This window comes from Perognathus longimembris, chromosome 5 (genome assembly GCF_023159225.1).
Source record: "Perognathus longimembris pacificus isolate PPM17 chromosome 5, ASM2315922v1, whole genome shotgun sequence".
Classification (NCBI taxonomy): domain Eukaryota; kingdom Metazoa; phylum Chordata; class Mammalia; order Rodentia; family Heteromyidae; genus Perognathus; species Perognathus longimembris.
This window is the reverse complement of record NC_063165.1, coordinates 11,873,381-11,892,792: the sequence shown is the minus strand read 5'-3', so window position 1 is coordinate 11,892,792 and position 19,412 is coordinate 11,873,381. Positions and strand designations below refer to the sequence as shown.

At 36.7% G+C, this 19,412-nt stretch overlaps 1 protein-coding gene across 2 annotated transcripts in view; it reads right to left on the bottom strand.

Annotated features, from left to right (window-relative positions):
* Cyyr1 (cysteine and tyrosine rich 1) overlaps nucleotides 1-19,190 on the bottom strand; it is a 68,202-nt gene extending 49,012 nt beyond the window's left edge. The window contains exons 1-2 of one of the 2 annotated variants that reach the window (XM_048346364.1): nucleotides 18,769-19,190; nucleotides 13,106-13,208 (exon numbers count right to left, since the gene is read on the bottom strand). In XM_048346364.1, coding sequence (XP_048202321.1) covers nucleotides 13,106-13,208; nucleotides 18,769-18,841 — 176 coding nt within the window. In that variant the 5' untranslated portion in view covers nucleotides 18,842-19,190. The remainder of the gene's footprint in view (nucleotides 1-13,105; nucleotides 13,209-18,768) is intronic. The other variant, XM_048346365.1, reaches the window with a different exon arrangement.
* Between the last annotated feature and the right edge of the window lie 222 nt (nucleotides 19,191-19,412).

Below are 19,412 nucleotides of genomic sequence, written 5' to 3'. Positions count from 1 at the left end.
TAATGCAGAGATAGCAGATTCGTAAGTGATGAAAAGCTTATTTTCTGCTGATACCCTAATGGGGCATCTATTTTTCAGACAAACACAGTTTAGACATTACCCTTGTGGGACGCAGCTCTGTGCTTCTCAATAACAGAGAAACAGTATGGTGGAAGATGTCTAGCAATTCAAAGCATGCATTCTAACACAGATATGTAATTCTTAATAAGAATTTTGCATGTTAATAGTATGAGTTCTTCTTACTGTTATTTAATTTTATTTTGTCAGTTGTAGGGCTGGAACTCAGTCCCTGGGTGCTATCCCTGAGGTCTTTTTGCTCAAAGCTAGAGCTCTACTACTTTGAAACACAGCACAACTTCTGATTTTCTGGTGGATAATTCATGCCTGAGAAAGCATTGAACCACAATCCTTAGATCTCGGCTCCTGAGTAGCTAGCCTTACAGGCCTAAGCCACCATTGCCCCATTTATGATTTCTTCTTTAAATAAGAAAAAAGTAGGGGTCAAGAAAGTTTAGTGAATTTGTTTAAATTTACCCACTAATACAAAGCCAGAAGGCAAACATGGTTTTGCTAGTTTTCATAATTCTTTCTTTTTAGGTTAGACAACAGACAGTCTATTGACTTAATAGTTTGTAAATGCCTGTCATATAGATGAAATTTTATCAGCTTCTGGACTTTCAGGGGACTAGGTGACATACACTGAAGAAAAGAGGCAGAGAAAGACAAAGGAACACAAGATGCAATACCTCTCAGAAATTTACCTCAAGAAATGACACACACATAAATATATGATAAAGAAAAAGGTTCATTTGTGGAATAAATGGCTATAAGAATCTAGAGAAATGAGATGAGTGATCATTGGCTGGATGTGCTGAATTGATAAGTAAGGAAAAATCTCTATACACATTTCTAAATTTAGAATTCAACATTCAACTTTATATTTCTCCATATTTTATGCCTATCTGCCATATTATGATGACAACATTGATACTTTAGTACTTTTGTAATTTGTGGCTTCTCTGTCTTTTTTCTCTTTTCCTTTGGTCCTGCTAGAGATTTGTCAATTATATTGATATTTTCAAAGAGTTTTTAGATTTGTCTGTTCCATCTGTTTTCACATACATTGATTTCTGCTTTGGGTTAATCTAGCCCTTCTTTTTTTTTTTTCTTCATTTTTAAAGGTAAAAACAGATTATTGATTTGAAAAGTTCTTTTCTTGATAGGTGATAAATTCCTTTTAGACTCTGTTCTAATTTTATTTCCTGATTTGTTATGCTGTGATTTTTTTGCAATTTAAAGTATTTTTAAATTTAAGATATCCTTTTGGCCCATGGATTATTTTTTTATCTTGTTTAATTTTCAAATGTTTGCAAATTCCACTTAGCTTGCTTTCTGTTACTGAGTTCTCGCATAATTGTGTAACAAATTTCATTACTTTCAATTTTTTAAAGTTTGTTTTGCCACCCAGGATGTGGTCTATCTTAATGAATGTTGCTAGCAGGTCTTAAAAGGCACAACTGCTTTTTTGTAGGGTGTAATGCTCTAAAAATGTATTAATTAGATCCATTAGGTTGATGGACTTGTTCAAGTTTTCTCAGTCTTTGCTGATTTTCTCTCCGTTATAGCAGTGCTATTTTTCTGAAAAAGAAGCCTAGCATAATTACAGACATGTCTATTACTCTTTTCAGGAATGGATAAGCCTCTGTTTCATGAACTTTTATTTTCAGATAAGCACTCATTTAATATTGTTATGACCTCTTGGTAAATTGGCCTGATTTTATCATTAGGTAATATCATTCTTTATAATATTCTCTGTTTAGAATTTCATTTTGTCATATATTTATACAGCCATGTCTGCTTTCTTTCAGGTAATGCTTGCTTGGTGTCTCTTTTTCCATTCTTTTAACATACCTATGAACTGTAAGGGTCCCTTCCCTCAGCTTCCCCATTTTCTAAGTATTCTTTGGCTCCCTAGGGAAACTGAAAAAAATATCTAGCCAGAAAGATGGCCTTTATTCCTACAGTTTTTGAACATGCTCATAATCGGACTCACAACCAGTGTTGATTGGTAGTAGGAAAAACAGACAGAGACATAGACACTCAGACATGTGTATAGATCCAGAGAGAGAGAGAGAGAGAGAGAGAGAGAGAGAGAGAGAGAGAGAGAGAGAGAGAGAGAGAGAGTTGAAGATTCACCTACCTTCCTGATCAAAAAGAAACTTTCCTTGTTTTCTAAGTTTTTGAATCTTGCTCTCACTGCTATTGCTTTGATAGCCAAGAGACACTTGAAAGAAAAAATATTGAAGAATATCCCCCTGTGTCTTAGAAGACAAAGAAACACTTGCTTCCTTAGCCACAATTACATTGCTCCTCTTGCAGTGATCTTTGGTCCCTGAGACCACTTATATGTCTGAGATATATTTAGTTCAAAGTCACGTGAATACATAAATAAACCTGAATAGTAGGGAAGTATTTTGAATGTGTTCCCCATGTTGTCTGGTGTTGATGATTCTTCTACTCCTGAGATACCTGCTATTCATGTTCTAGACCTGTAGCTTCTGGAGCCACAGGGTGGAAGAGGCGTTCTTCATCTCAATCAGAACTGGACTCAGCTGGACCTTGGTAGCTCACACCTGTAATCCTAGATACTCATGAGGTTGACATCTGAGGATCTCGGTTCAAAGACAGCCTGGGAAGGAAAGTCACTGAGACTCATCTCCAATAAACTACTCAGAAAAGGCTAGCAGTGGCATTGTAGTTCAAGTGGTAGAGAGCTAACAGTAAGCCTAAGAAGCTCAGGAGCATTGCCTAGGCCCTGAGTTCAAGCCCCAGGACTGGCACAGTTAAACAAACACAGAACTGGACTCAGCCCTTTCAGTGAAGATAATGAGTTAAAAACTAATTTACCCCCAACATTAAATCAATACATGACATGAACAACAAATTCTTTGTGGATGTCCAACAAGATGAATCAAAAGAGAGTCATTTTTGTATTGATACACTTCAGTTGGTCCTTGTGATCATTAATGATTGTTTTCCTTTGGTAGTCCATCTGGCATGCGTTGTCTACCACGGAAAATACTTTGATGTTTGTTGCAAACATAGGCTACATCTATTGAGAGATGCTTTAATGAACCCTAACAATGGCAATTCTAAAATGCTTCATGCAATATTTTGGTAGAGCACTGGGATTGCTTGATTGTAATGCCCAATAGTCAGCACACTGTTGTGCCCCTTAATGATTCACATATCAATAGATGTAAGCTAGGCACATAAAAATCCATCATTTTGAAAAGTCATGAATCACATTTAATAAAAAGAATTAATTAGAATTTCATAATGAATGTGTTTATAAAGCAAATCATTACTCACTGACTTTTGGAATTACACTTGCTATTTTTTTTTCATGCATTGGGCTTATGGACTTGTATTTAGACTTGCCCTTGTTTCTGAGATTGTTTCTTGGTATCATTTACAGATCAGCCTAGGGCAACAAGGCAGATGTGTAGATCAAGCACACAGGACTTTCTGGCTGTGTGGTGCTTTGGGCAACCAGTGGGCAGCAGGATGCAGGACTTAATTAGTGGCCTTTGCAGCTATCAGACTGCAATAACCTTTGATCAAGAGGATTATTTGCCTTATTCGAGGCCAGGGATACTCTCCTGGGAGTGATATACCTCTGTTTTGGCACTGGTATTCTTCACTTGACAGTCAGTCATTCCCCTTAGCCAGGGAGAGAGTTCCTACCTGGTAGTGGTACCCTGTACCTTCACAGATGTTACAGATGAACCAAATGAAGCCATGATGCTCTCCAGCTGTTTCCTTTTCCCTCACATTTGGATTTTCCTTTTTCAAAGACCAATGTTTTCATTCATAGCAAGGAAAAAGTCTAAAGCCCTACTGAATGCTTTTCTATAACAAATGTATCTTTCAGCCCCATTAGGAGAGGCAAGCAAGTTGTTTCCATTCTTTCCTTTGTATCTACCAACAAACAGATTCAATAGTATTAACAAAACTAAGCTCACAGCACAAAAGAAGAGAAATCCAAACCCAGTTTTTTGTTGTTTTTTTCCTTGACTCCAAATACTCATGATCTTTCCTTTATAATTTCCTAACACTAAGATTGCTGGTAGTGAAGTATAGAACCACACAAAAAAACCAGTTCCTTGTTCAATTCTACCAAGTAATGGTAGGGGTAGGTGTTATTTAAGATTACAACTTCAGAGTAGAATTGTCAGCATTTATTTGATAACTTTAAACATGATTAACGATACCTAAGGTAACATGAATGCTACCTATATGCCCATCCATGAATGAAGAAAATGAGTATGATCCAGCCACAGAGAAGAATGAGATGCTGCCATTCATCGCCAAATGGATGAAACAGAAGGATTTTATAGATAGAAATAAGCCAGATGCAGAGAGACATATCACATAGGTTTCTCATATGAGAAAGGTAAATACCTTAGATGAAGTATAGATTGAACAATGATTACTAGAGTTTGAGAACTGTGTGTGGGGTGCATAAAGAGAGATTGGATTGGATTACTGAACATTATATGTCATATCGAATTCCATTAATATGTAAAATTAATATATTTTAGTAAAAAATCTTTAAATTCAAGTATTTTCCTGTGGATAATGCTTTAGAGGCTGGTCTTGTATTATTCCTGATGTTTGCAGATGAACAATGTTTTAGCATTCCTGTAGGGCTGGTTATATGCAACCTCCAAAGCACTTATTTATTTTTGCAAAATATAGCACAGTATAGGTCTGCTCATCTTTTTGACATTGTGGATAGAAAAAAAGGTTTAAAGTCCTTTGTACTGTTTCTATTTGTGCCAAGGCATAAACAACTTTTTATGTGCAAGTTCTTCCTTCTTTCTCTAGAATCTACCATATCTGTTCACGTCTCAGAGTGTTACTATGGGTTAAGTAGTTCAGGCTTTCATCCGTGGCTCTTTCAAATGGAATCCTATTATACTTTATGACATTATCATTGCCCTCTGAAATTTTCATTAGTTATGGGTGTGTTCTTCCCAATGCTTCACAGTTGGGAGATAACAGGGAGACATTGTTCTAGGCTGAGCTGCTGCCAGAATTTTTACAATACAGAAAATAGAAAACCAATGTATATCTACTCCCTTGTGTCATTAAAACATTTTATATGTAAAAATTATGAAAGTGCATAGAGTTGAATGCCTGTTGTCTTAATATTCTTAGGCTGAGGGCCCCGCTACCTCATTGATGAAGCATGTTCACTGCAAAACATGACAAGAAGTTAAATCATTATAATCTCATTGGTGTTTCAATTCTAGCCCCTCTCATCTGATTATAATTTATCATAAAAAGTGCTATTAGAAAATGATAACTGACTCAATTACACTTTTTGCTCTATGAGGATACTTAATCTGTATTCCATGGGAAGACAGTCTTTGAAACCAATAACATATTCAAATTATGATTTGATTTATCTAAACAAATATTTATCCAGATGATGTGCATTAATAATTTAGAACCCATAAAATCTCAGGCTTTTCATGTTTAAACAGAGACTTGACCTGCATTTCAATGATGTGTTATTGGATCTTTCAATCTGACAAGCCCTGTGGCTTCCCTAAAGAATTGACAGACTGGCTCCTTTTCTCTCAGGTCTAGGGTGTGGAAGGGCATGCAGATATCTGAAGAAACTTCAATAAGTTGATACATAACAGAACAGAGAAAGAATAATGGTGTGGCAAGATATTGGAGAGAATTTAAGGCAGGGAAAGCATCTCCTTAAATACATCATTTAGGATCTTGTAAGGAGAGCAACAAGCTTTTGTCATTCATCCCATCTTGTGACCTTCATCTGATGTTTAGGAGCCAGTGGGAAGCAACAGAAAAAGACCAAAGGCATATAGTTTTAAATACCAGCTTGTTGCACAGGAGCTGTCTGGAACAGAACAAATTATTTAACATAGTCTCAACCTTTTCATTTGGGCAGATAAAAATAACAATGTCTCAGTCACAGAGTTTTAGGATATCTAAGTTAATAATTTATGGAATCAATTATATCCTTCTTAAAATTATTATGCATAATAAATCAACACATCTTGAAGATCTGGAATGGAGGAAGCATTAAAAATAAATAGTAGGTCAGCACCAATGGTTCATGACTGTAATCCTATCTATTCAAGAGGATGAGATATGAAGATCACAGTTCCAAGCCAGCCTGGGCATGAAAGTCAGTTAGACTCATCTCCAATTAAAAAGAAGAAGAAAAAATGGAAGTAGAGCTGTGACTCAAGTGGTTGAGCAATAACCTTAAGCAAAAAGCCCAGGGATAGCACAGAGGCGCTGAGTTCAAGCCCTAGAACTGTCAAACACACACACACACACACACACACACACACACACACACACACACACACACAGAAATAGTAGTCCTTATTAGTCCTCACACCCACTCTAAAAGTCTCTTTCACTCCCAAACATGGTTTGGCTTCTATTACCCAACTTAGACTTGTATATAATTAAAGTAGTTCCTAAAAATTAAAATATAGGGCTACATATTACCAAATGTGATGTGAGTAAATCTCAGCAAATAAATGCAGAAAGTCCCCAAACTGATTCTAATGGCAACACATGCAATTCAAAATAAACTGAGATATAAAAAATCCTATATTTTTTTATATCTTGTAGCGCACACACACACACACACACACACACACACACACACACTTCAAAAGAAACCAAAGGCATTTGTTACCCCTCCTACCATTGGTAGTGTACTCATGTGAATGGAGGCATGCACATCAGTGTTGATAGAATTGAAAGAGGAATAGAAATCACAGGATCTTATTAGGCAGTCCAAGCTGAGCTCATAATCCTCTTGCATAGACCTCTCTAATGCCGAGATGAGTGTCACATACCCCAAGTACCTTTGCAATCATTAGCTTTTTATTACAAGTCAATATGTGATACCCTGCACTTTCCACTTGTATTTAACATTGGTACATTTGAATTTAGCATATTAGAAATGTAAGTCATTCCCTTTTCTAAACCTTCTTGAATACTCCCCAATTCATTTCAAGGATACCATGCAAAGCAGTCATGCAAAGGGGAGAGTTTAAAACCTATCTGGACCTGCTTCTGTAGTTTAGTCCTAATCCTTGCTCTACCTCCCATCAGGGGGAAGTCCTGATCTCTTCTGTCAATCCTTTTGTAGCACTAGATGTTTTCAAATAGTGTCTTATTCTGAGTCTTTTACTTTCCCACATTAACTGTAAGCCTACTCTTTCAAATTAAATTAAAAATAATCTTTTGATTGGAATTATGGAGTTCAGATGGAGTTCTGATGGAGTTCAGAGGTAGTTCAGGAAAAAACTGACATCTCCTAGTAATGGTATCATTGCAATATTTCCATCCATAATTTGTATATATCTCTTAATTTCTTTTGGTGTCTTTTTCATAAATTGAAAATTTTGGTTTTATGTTACTCAATATATGCCACACACTTATTGGATTTCTTATGAAGTGCTTGCAAGTTTCTTTGTGTGTGATATTGTGGATGAAGCCCTGAGCTTCTGTGCAGTAGATAGTAAGGATATACTAATCACATTTACTCCAACGACTATGTTATGAGCTAAACAAATTCATACATTTGAACCACTCAGAATGGTGCTTGGCACATAGGAATTGCTGGGCAAGTGTTCTGATCTGCTCCCGCAGATCTCTTACAGTTCATAATATTGCACTGTGAATTTGTTTATATACATACAAGCTCTACTTTCTAATTAGTGTTGCTGGTATGTAACACTGAACTAATCTTGCTATCCTGATTACATGCCCTGCCTTCTTGGTGAGTTCTATTATGAGTTTTTCTATTCTGAGTATTGACACCAACAATATTTGTAAGTAGCAGCAATTCAGTTTCTTTCTTTCTAATTCCTTGCCCCATTACATTTGGTTGGACAGGATTTTCTGTACCAGTCTGGACAGAAGTGATGGTAGTCACTGATTTGTCCTACCACTGCCTTAGAGTGAAAGGTTTTAACATTCCACCACTGAGTCTGGGATTTGAGATAAGGAGATGTATTTTTTATTGCTACCTGTTAGATTAATTTTTTCTTCAACATTCCTAGTTGGCTTGGCGTTTTAACTGTAAAATATGTGTTTTATGAATTTCTGTTCCTTCTGAATTTAATATTAGAATTACTCATGCTAAAATGTCTTCACAGCACCCTACCAACGTTGCAGTGAAAACTCCCTTCTGAGTCTCCTGTGTCTTGTGTTTTCCATAATGGGTGGTGTACTGCTGCTAGGAGCTCCTAAGCAACTCAAGGGCAGGACCCTGTGTGGTTCATGGCTGGACCTCTCAGTGGCTGCTGTAGCTCGCTGATCATGTCTGTATATGCTTGCAACAATAAATTGTTGGGAGTGTATCCTAGAAACTTCATTCGTTCCTGTCTATAAACAAATTGTATTTCTCCTAATTAGGCTTAATTTATGAAGGCAATTAAGAGAGAATGTAGTTTGGCAGATTAAAGCTTTAAATATCTACATATTTATGTTTTCTCTTAATTACATATGACATGTAATTATATGTCTTCAGAGACACACTGCCTTTCTTTCAAATGTAAATTATTGCCAATTTTAAATCTAGTTCACATTTTTTAAAACATGTCAGTTAATTTCTCTTTGTGGCATTAGTAAAACAAACAAGAAAAAGAGACAAAATTTGATTTGTTTACTACGTGCTTTTCCAAGGTTTAGGTACATATCTAACACTCAATTCTAATTCCATTAATTTATGTAACATTTTAAACCAACATCCAAGCTGTTGAAATGGCATTGTTTCTGCCAGTGTTTGAATCACCTCTGTGTGCAGCTCAGAACATTCAGCTACTTAATGATCATAAGGCTCTCAAATGCCATCTGGAAATAGGAAACCTTTATCTTTTAGCTCAGTTTTGCTTTCATGCATAGCAAGGCTGTAAAATCACAGTAGTGGCATTTATTAACTGTCTTTGCAAAACTGTGGGTTATATATCTTCCACATTTCATTGAGAGAAAGAGAAACTTAATCCCAACAGCATCTTAATTATGAGTTCTTCCTCTAGATATTTTTCACCCTTGGGGATTTTGTGTTGCCAGATGGTTCTCTGAGGAATCTTACACCGGTCAGCATTTTATAATGAAAAATATAAGTCTATTTTTGAGTTAGAGAATTAAATCCTATATCATTTCATCTGACTCACTACATCCCAATTGGTTAATATCTGGGCCATACTTAATATTTTGCAATTATTCTCTTGCAATACCCAGTACTTTCATTTTCTGGATTGTCTTATTTGTTAGTTGGTTCCAATAGATAAACATTAATTAGCCACCCAACTGCATTTTGTATTCCCCTAAATTCTACCAGATCTTTACATTGTACACCCTTTCCAGGGAATGTTTGTTTAGTTTCATTAGCAGGATAAATATAAATGCCCTTTTCCATATTCATTACAAAGGAGTTCATCTTTCATAGAGAAGAGCTGCCTAATGTTATATCTGAGAGTCAAACTAGCTGGAAATTATTTCTCAAAGTGTCCCAAATTCTCATTGCTAAACACAGTGAGGCTTTCTGGCTCCTAGTAGTCACACATGACCATAAATCTCCTGAAGACATGTTCCAAATAATGTCACATCATAACAGTTGCTAATAATCTTTCATATAACAGAATGAATAAGAACAGCTTGCGTTTGGAGTCTTCTTACCTTCATACTTTGTTTAGTAGTGTCTGAAAGAGACTGCTTTCTAAAGAACATAGTAATCTAATTTCCCAGAAAAATATGGAATTGTTTCATTTTAGTTTTAGTAGACATGACCAATAAGACTATGTTAGTAAAACTCTACTTCTTATCTGACCTACTTATTCTTATGTTTTCATCTAGTTTAATCTTGCCAATCTATCTACACTGAACAATATGGGTTTTACCAAACTAATAATTTCCTTTCTTCTACTCTGGCTTTGTACTCCAGAGTCACTCTGTCTGGAATTCATTTCCCTTTCTTCACTGTCCATTTGTGTGAATATCTGTTCTTCCTTAAAAACTTTGATCAAATGCCAGTTACTAAGCTTTCTCTAAACATCTTATTCTAAACAACACACTCACATGCACACGGACTGTCTGGTCATCCAGAATGCACTAATTGAGAATTGTCTCTATTCTCTTCTCTGAGCAGATTTTTCAAGGTCTTTCTTAGAAGTCAGAATGCATTACATATTCATTTTTGGTTCTCACAGTAGGGGCCACTCAATGTGTGCTTATAAAATAACTATTGATTGAATAGCATATGCCAATCAGCACAAAAATATTTATTTCTAAAAATAACATTATGAATCTCCTATATGCAAATTACTATTTCTGTAGTGAACCAAAAGTAGATATGATAATATATTACCTTCTTAAGTTTAATATAGAGTTCTTAAAAATATTCTTAATATTCCTAAGTAAAATAAGAAAATAAGAGAGGTGAGAAATCGGAGAAAACATAAGTTTATTTCATCAATGTAACTCATCTAGAATATTAGGAAATATCTACAAAGGAAAGGATCATGGAAAGAAAGATTTTTCAATAAACAGAAAAATATAAATTTATGTCCTATGATCCTATCAAAACCAAATATTAATAGTGTGACAAAAGAGTAGAGGCAGGTGTAGAATCAAATAAAGGGGTTAACCATATCTCCTGAGCTCTGAATATTGTGTTGGTGAATAGCAAGAGGCTTTAGCAATAAGGCTCTCAAGAATTCAACTTCACCAAAAAAAAACATGGTCTAATTTGTGTTCTGGTCTCTTTTTACTTAATTTAAAAGGAAGCCAATTGTTAATTTTGATAGTTCATCAACATCACAAACAAATTAAAAATAGTTCATTTATAATATACCATGTTTCGTTGTGTTTATTGCTTTCTTCCTTCTTTCTACTGGTCACTACAAAAATTCAACTTTATTTTAAGGTGATTAAAATGATTGTATCAAGAATGTATTTGGATGGTTGCAAGAGAGGAAACATAGTTTATAAATTTCATAATAAAATCATTTTGGAAAATATGTGTACAAAAACCTCTTGGAAGCATTTTCAGAATTAATTTTTTTTTCTACTTACCCCATCCGGCCACAACTTAAAAAAAAAGTTGGGTGGAGTTAAGAAGTCTTTTCAAATGTTAAACAATAACTGGAAATCCTGAAAAAGTATTCTTTAGTCAGTGGGGGAAAAGACTTTAATGCTTATTTTTCCCTCTAAGAATTGTTTAGCACGGAATTTACTCAGTAGTTTCTATTTTGAACAGCAAGTTCAGTTTTAACTGCCTGAAATATAGTGCCATTTGGGTTTATTTTCCCTCCTAAAACACATTTTGTCCCTCAGCATCACAAACCCATGGTCCTTATAATTCAGATAAATGTGTCAGTGAAACTAATCATTTACTTTAATTAAATGCTGAAATTAGGTATGTATAGATCTTGAGCATAGGTCATGGAAGTATAACTTTGAGGGCAAATGTCAATCACACAAAACATAACTTCAAATTTTAAATTCTCACATATTCCGACGAATCAGTAGTTATGTGCTCTATATTTAGTTACCAAGATAGTGATGACTATGGGAAGAGGAATCAGGACAACAGTATATCACAACTCAGTGTGATAAATGGATCAAGAGTCAGTGGACCCAAAAATCGCAGGATTACTGGTACTGGTTTCATGATGACTGCACTCCCCTGCCTGGGGGATAAAGAGATTATTTGGAAATACAACTTCAGTTTACCACTAAGGAAATTTTAAATTACATTAAAGACTGTGAAGTCACATCCTATTTTAAGCATTATTATGTATTTAGGTTTGAATAGATACACTTCTGTGAAAAAATCATTCTGTCAAAAAAAGTCATTCTGAGGGGCAATTTAAACACTAGTGTTTATTTACATTTCAAGGAATACAGAAGTTTCATTTAAAATTTAGAAAACATTCGTTTTGAATTTCAGTCTGATACTTCTTATGTGACTTTGAGAGTCTTTGAGAGAATACCAGATTGTGGCTGTTTTGGTGGACTGAATGTGGAAAGGTTTGACTCTGTATTACTAGGCCCAATGAACCCTCTAGAAGATTTCTGTAGTGCCAGGTTTTGTGTGTTGGGAAATGGAGGATGTATTTGTGTTATAAGTCATCTCATCAGACATGTTCTTCAAATAGCTGAGCACTTATAAGTGAATGTCTAATATTTCTTGTTTCTGTTCAGCCTGCAGAGGACACAAATCCAGAAGAACAGAAATCTGGGAGCAGAAATGATGAGAAGAGAAAAGCAGAAGAGGATAGAGGCTAGACCACTCTTGTTAGCCAAGAGCTATAGGCTATCCCTTCAACCCTGAGGACCACATGTTCACATTTCTAGACTTTCAATCCTCAAGGCAGGTCCTTTGTCCATTGTTCTAAAGCAGTATGAAAATAACATCTTTGTTATGAGATATGCTAAGTTCCTTCCTATGTATATAATATATTCTCTCTTGCATGCATGTGGTTTATTTATTACTTTTCATTATTCATGCCTACTACTTCTTGGACTTTAAACTCATTTCCAAGAGTTGCTTTATGAAAATTATGTAAAAACACTGATATTAAATATTGCAACTGTCTTATTCATGACCTCTCCTATCTTGTATTCATTCTTGTATTCCTATCTTGTACGCATTTGATGTGTTAATGGATGGCAAGGTAAACTATGTATTAGTATTTTAACAGATAATGTTAAATTCCAAATTCTTCAACACAGAAGGCAAAAATATACCACCGACAACAGTGAAATGATCAATTATGTCTACTGAAAACATTACTATAGTACACAATATTGAACAAAGGAAGAATACTCTTTAATCTCCCTCTAAAAATTCAATTTATATTCATTTTTGCATAGCCATCAAATCATAGAGCATACCAGATATTAAGGGGCATTTAAAACCTCCAGTAAAATTTATAAATCAATAAATAATCTTAAACCCCCTTGCTCACAATTATAACTCAGTGTTCCTTGAAAACAAATAACATCAATCCTTTCCCATCTGGCCAGGACTCACGAGAGAATGTTTCCAATATAGGCGTAGTAGGAACAGCAGTATGGTGTGTGTCCATCGCAGCAGTACGAGCGGCAGTCTTTGCCACACTGAGCAACGCAATCATCTAAAAAAAAAAAATGCAAGAGCAGAGATACTTCTGCAATCACATCTTTTGAAAAGAAATTATGTATATCCCACTGAATCAAATATCTACTTAGTACAGTCATATTTTCTTATTCAAAATATATAACATACAGCAGAATTTTGAATAATGTTGAATAGAATTTTGAAATATCTATATCTATCTATCTATCTCTATATATCTTTATCTATATCTATCTGTATAGATAGATAGATGATAGATAGATAGATAGATATAGTCAGTCATGGGGCTTGAACTCAGGGCATAGGCACTGTCCCTGAGCTTTATTGCTCGAAGTGAGTGCTTTACCACTTTGAACCACAGTTCCATTTCGGATTTTGGGGTAGTTAATTGGAAGTAAGAATCTCTTGGACTTTCCTACTCAATTGGCTTCAAACAGAGATCCACAGAGCTCAGGTGTCTGAGTAGCTGGGATTACAGGTGTGAGCTGCCAGGGCCTGGCTCTACAATGTTTTTGTAGGGGTCTAAATTATCTGCTCTTCCCTGCTACATTCCAATCTGATGGAGGCAAAGACAAGTTTTCTTAAATCTCCTGCACCGGGCACTGTCATGCTTAGGTAGCATTGCTTGAATAAGATGAAGAAAGGAGGAATGAAGGAATGCATCAATTAACCAGCTATTCAGTTAATCAACACAGTTCTTTTTCTCATTTTTATGTTAATCTTTAATATAGTTCTTATAATAGTTTTAAGTGATAAAGTCTTCTGACTTTTAAGCAGTACATTCTTAATTAACTTAGTTGATAGAAAATGGTATTGACATAGGTAATACCAAACAGTGATTAAAATTAGTGTGTCTATTTACCATGCTAATGTATTTTTGGTCCTTTTATACAGTTTTTAATCTTCATAATTGCAGTTTATATATATAAAGCATACTATAAATGAGTCTGCATTCTGTCAGTCCATTGGTCTTGGAAGACCATGAGCTAATTACAGAAGGAAATTCCCATAATTAGTTTGTGAATGATTAATAGTTTATCTAGTGTAATATTGGAGAACCAAAAAATTATAAGACAGTAAAAAGTGAAGAAGAAAAAGGTAGTTTTGAATTAACAGGATATGTTAGAGCTGATAAAAATGAATTGCTGTTTATCTATTTTTAAAGAAGGAAAATTGTACCAAGAATATTAAAGAAAAACTACATTAGCTAAAACATTCTTTAAATGATTTGTTCTACAACTTCTGGTTAGCAGTTAGTCACAATCAATACTATAAATTATGAGGGATATGAGTTTCAGAATAGGGTTAGAAAAACTCTAAGCACAGTTTAATAATTTAAGTTGTATATTCAAGGATCACTTAATAGTAGCATTTCCAACGTAATTGCTGAAAGTAAATTAACTATTGTATGAATTATGTGAAGCATCTGATTTCCTAAAAGATATAATAGTCAAAATACAAAATGTTATATTAATGTGTACATGTTCATGTATTGACTTAACTAGAAAAGAAAGGTTAGATTGCTTAAATCTACTTTTAGGTTTTTTTCTTCTTTTTTTTGAGACTTTGAATGGGGCCTCATGTTTGCCAGACAGGTTCTCCGCTGCTAAGCCATGCCTCCAGCCTTCTTACCTTGGTTATTTGTGAGCTAAGATCTTGGTTTTTGCTCACATGAGGGTTTTGTGCTTCTCCTATTTTGTGCTTCCTGTCATAGCTGGAATGACAAGTGAGCACCACTACATCCATGTCCTTCCGTTTAGAGAGAGTCTCAGGAACCTTTGCCTTTTGCCCAGGGTATCCTAGAACAATCTGCTCCTTCTCAACCTCTGCTGCAGTTCGGATGACTCTGTGCCCAGAAGTCTCAAAACCTGCTTTTGCTTAGACTAGCATAGAACTACATTCCTCCCTATTGCTGTCTCCAGAATAGCTATCAATACATGTGAGCCACTGGTACCCTGCCCACTTTTTTTTTTTTTTTTGACCAGTCCTGGGGACTGGACTCAGGGCCTGAGCACTGTCCCTGGCTTCTTCTTGCTCAAGGCTAGCACTCTGCCACTTGAGCCACAGCACCACTTCTGGCCGTTTTCTATATATGTGGTGCTGGGGAATTGAACCCAGGGCCTCATATATACGAGGCAAGCACTCTTGCCACTAGGCCATATCCCCAGCCCACCCTGCCCACTTTTTAAAGAGAATTATTTAGATCTGAGAAAAAAGCTAGTATGTAGACAATCACTGTTTTAAAAAAAATTGTATACTTTTTAGGGCTATTTAATTTACAGCTTCCTCAATGAATTTTTGCAGCTGTCATTTTTAGGACTATTCAATTGATTTAAATTATTAGATGGATCAGCAGTCTCCTGAATTTAGCAGAGATCTGTTGCTTCATGCTCTTAAAAGCCATGAAGATCATTCTGCTAAGGGAAAATATTCAATGTATAAGTGACTCTCTGGTTGCCTTTGGAATAATAGTCTGTACAATGATAACCTATCTAGCTTAACATGAATTTGAAAGATTCAATAACCTCTATTGCCCTCCAATTTTTACTATCCTAAGGACATGGTGTTATCTAAAATATTGTGAGCAAACACTACAGGAAACCAAGCCCCATATCTTCTAGCCAAGAAGTGGGTCATACTTGCAGCAAAAATTTGCATCATATCACAACTTGTTCATTATTTTTGTGGTATTTTCCAGCACCATTGTCTGTTTTCCCAAAAGTCAACTACTGAAAATTTCATAATACTGAATAGGCATTCACAATCACAGCCTTTCCAACTAGAGTGGTTTATTTTTTTCACTTTGTTTTGTTTTAAATCTTATCCCAAAGCTTATTTATGTTAGCTGCTTCCTCTGACTTATTTGAACATAATTTTTATGATGATCAGAAGGGGAGACTTTACTGCAACATTTTCTGTTTTGTGAAAGAATGAAACATTCCAATTGTCCTCAGAAGGCAAATCATATTACTTTTATTATGCCTAACAACCAAGTTAATAACCCTGAATTTAGCCAGTTCAAACTGTCTTCAACTGCTTTTTAATTAAAGATATAGTCTAAAAGAATAATTCCCAACTTAACTCCCAGGTCCACCTTAAGGAATATATAGAACAGGAAAAGCAGTTATCTGGATTTGGAAATGGATCTTGCAAGCTATAGCTAAGGAGAAGACAGGAAGGAAAGGGTGGAGACAGAAGGCACAGGCCGAGGCCAGGAAGGTTAAATCCTTGACGGATTCCTGTCTTTGTAGCCTACAGTGAGTGTTGGAAAATGATATAAACACTTCATTGGATCTGTCTCTAAAAGTGACTCCATAGAAAATAGGATATATCAAAATGGAAAAATTATTCTTATTTGCCTAACTAAATAGAGCATGAATGTAATGCTCTTACTTTGCAGAAAATAACTCATGCTGTGAACAATGACTTAGATTTTGTACTATGAAGCCAAGAATTCATTTACCAGGATGTCGAAACTATTTTTATTTCTGTGATATTCTGGGATTTAGCCCCAAATGCATACTTCCAATTGAATCTCTTAATTTCAAACAGACTGATCTATTGTGTATACACACCCATGTCATGTTCATAATGTATCCTCCCCTATCTATAGCTTAGGTCTTCTCCTTTATCAGCGCTTGTCTGTTCTTCAAAGATCTTGTTTCTCCAAGTTTTCTTCAATTTTTTAAGCACATATTAATCACAATACTCGATGGGCTAGTAGTTTTGCTAGTCTGTGGTAGAACTTTGCTGAATAAAATAGGAACTTATTCACACAAGATCATCTTCCTTGAATAATCACAGCCCTTGATTGTGGCTGTTCTAGTGACAGAAACATGTTCATGTTCATTTACTCCACGAACACACCCCATCTCCCAGAGAAAACTCAAAGCCCATCTCTGCTTGACCTTTATATGAATATGGTTGCCCTAAAAGGCTTCTGAAATAAATCCACGAATTAACATAAAAAATATAGCAGTTAAAGATTTCTTACAGAAGGCAATCCAATGTTGGCTTGTAATTACTCTGTAGTTCACTAGGTAAGGATTCAGGAAAGAAAGGAGAGCTGCCCATAGGTAAGCTCACCGCTGGCCAGTTGTCCTGCTTTTATCCATCCCAGCACAACTTATATAAGCACTGGAAGGCCTAGAGGAAAGGAAGAACAGGTATGCATTCTATAGACAGAAGCATTCTATAGACAAAAGAACAAGGGAAATTGTGGTCAGTGTCATGTTTGAGTAAAGGCAGATGAAGTTAAATATGCTCCAGTCAGGTGAAAATGTACATTACCTCCATCTTAAATACATTCTGTTTGCTTTTATGAATGTTTATATAAGAAAGTTAGCATTTCCCTCCTACAGATCTTTTTTTTAATCAAAGCTCTTAGATAGTACCAATTTGTATTTTCAGAAACAGATAAACATTTTCTGTAGGCATTATTGTGATCCCTTTCTGCCCAAGTTGCGGGGGTGGGGGTGGAATTCAATCTTTTGTATGCAATAGTACATTTTAATACTTTTGAAGTAGCAGCATAGCAGAACAATTTTTCTGCAGTATCTTCAAGCATCAAAGAGGGTGAATTTTGTCCTGGTCACACACAGCACTCCATGTCATAGGAAAACTGAGTTTGGGTGAGACCATTTTATGAAAGACTTTGCTTTTAGCCCACAGTGGTTTGTGAATATGGGCAGATGCAAAGATCACGTGTGTAAATTAACTTTATACTTGAATAAACCATGAAAGGCCGTTAGGGGCTCCATATTAATCACAAAACAAAACACCCTACTTTGTGTCATTAATTATTAGCAATTTCCAGTAAGAATAATTACAAGGAGGGGATGAGATACCCTGTATAAATGAGTGCTTAACCACATTACACAACAAAGTTTAGACCTGATGAGCTCAGATTTCAATTCAGCCATACAACTGTCTGCCTAGCCTTTAGTCCTGGGAATCTTTTTTTTTGGGGGGGGGGAACTGACATCCCTCAGAAAGTGGAGGTGAAGAGAGTCTCTGAATAGCCTATTATCAACTGGAAAAGTCACCAGATGCCCTTATTTAAAAACTAAAGTAATATTTCGAGTGCTTTTCCAAAGTATGCTCTTTCTCTTTCTATCTCTAGAGTCCCTATCCTCAACCTCAGATTCTTCTTTAATCCTAGATATTTTGCTCACAAATTCAGGGAGGGGAGAGAGAGCGAGCAAGCGAGAGAGAGAGAGAGACAGAGACAGAGACAGAGACAGAGAGACAGAGAGACAGAGAGAGACAGAGACAGAGAGATGGAGAGACAGAGAGAGGGAGAGAGAGAGAAGTCAGAGAGAGAAGGAAGGAAGGAAAACTCATGGTTTCTAAGTTACTTCGCAGAAGGAAAGAAGGGAGAAAGCAAACAGGAAAAGTTAAAGCAAAGAACAAATGGGGGATGAAGGTGCAGATGACGGATGGAGGCGCTGCTGTTGGCTGTTGCCTCCCTCAAGCAGGGACCTCCAAATTTCTGCCCTTCTCCCCACTACTTTAGGCCAGGACAGTGACCCAGATGCAGCCTCGAGCCCCTGGCCCTCCCACCGTCCTCTGTCACTGACCTGCGTAGACAAACAGCAGGACTAACTTTGGAAGCAAGACCCCTGGACGCCCGGGCGGCCGCTGCAGGTCCATCCAAGCCGGTGGCCCGACGTGGCGCGTCTGGAAGGACACAGTGGAGCACAAGGAGAGCCAGGAACCAGGAGGGATAGAGAGAGGAGGTGGACGGGTCAGATGGAGAGAGCAGGACGAAGCGGAGATCCGGCCATGGTCCAGGGAGCCCTGGCTGGGAGCCTGGCCGGTGTGGGGCGTCCGGGCTGGGCCGCAGGTCGGGGCTGTGGGCGCGCAGGGCCGGAGGGGAGGCGTAGCTCTGGCATCCGCAGCCACCCAGGCTCACATTTCATCCCGGAGGAAAAAGCAGGGTAGAGGCAGGGGACCCGGGTGTTCCGACTCCTCCCTCTCTCCTAAGCCCTGCTGGCTTCCACCAACGACAGGGGGCACAGCCAGGCTCTGAAGCAACTTTTTTTTTTCTAACCCTGAGCCTTTGGAAACTCAGTTCCTTTTGCCCTGGCCTCCACTGCGTTCTCCACCCGCCTCACCTCTTCCAAGCAAGGGACGAACACTGCTATTTTGAACAGAAAGGACAACTGGGAAGTTTAAAGGTAGCTTGCATAAAGAATGACTGTGAAGCCAAGAAGAATTGCAA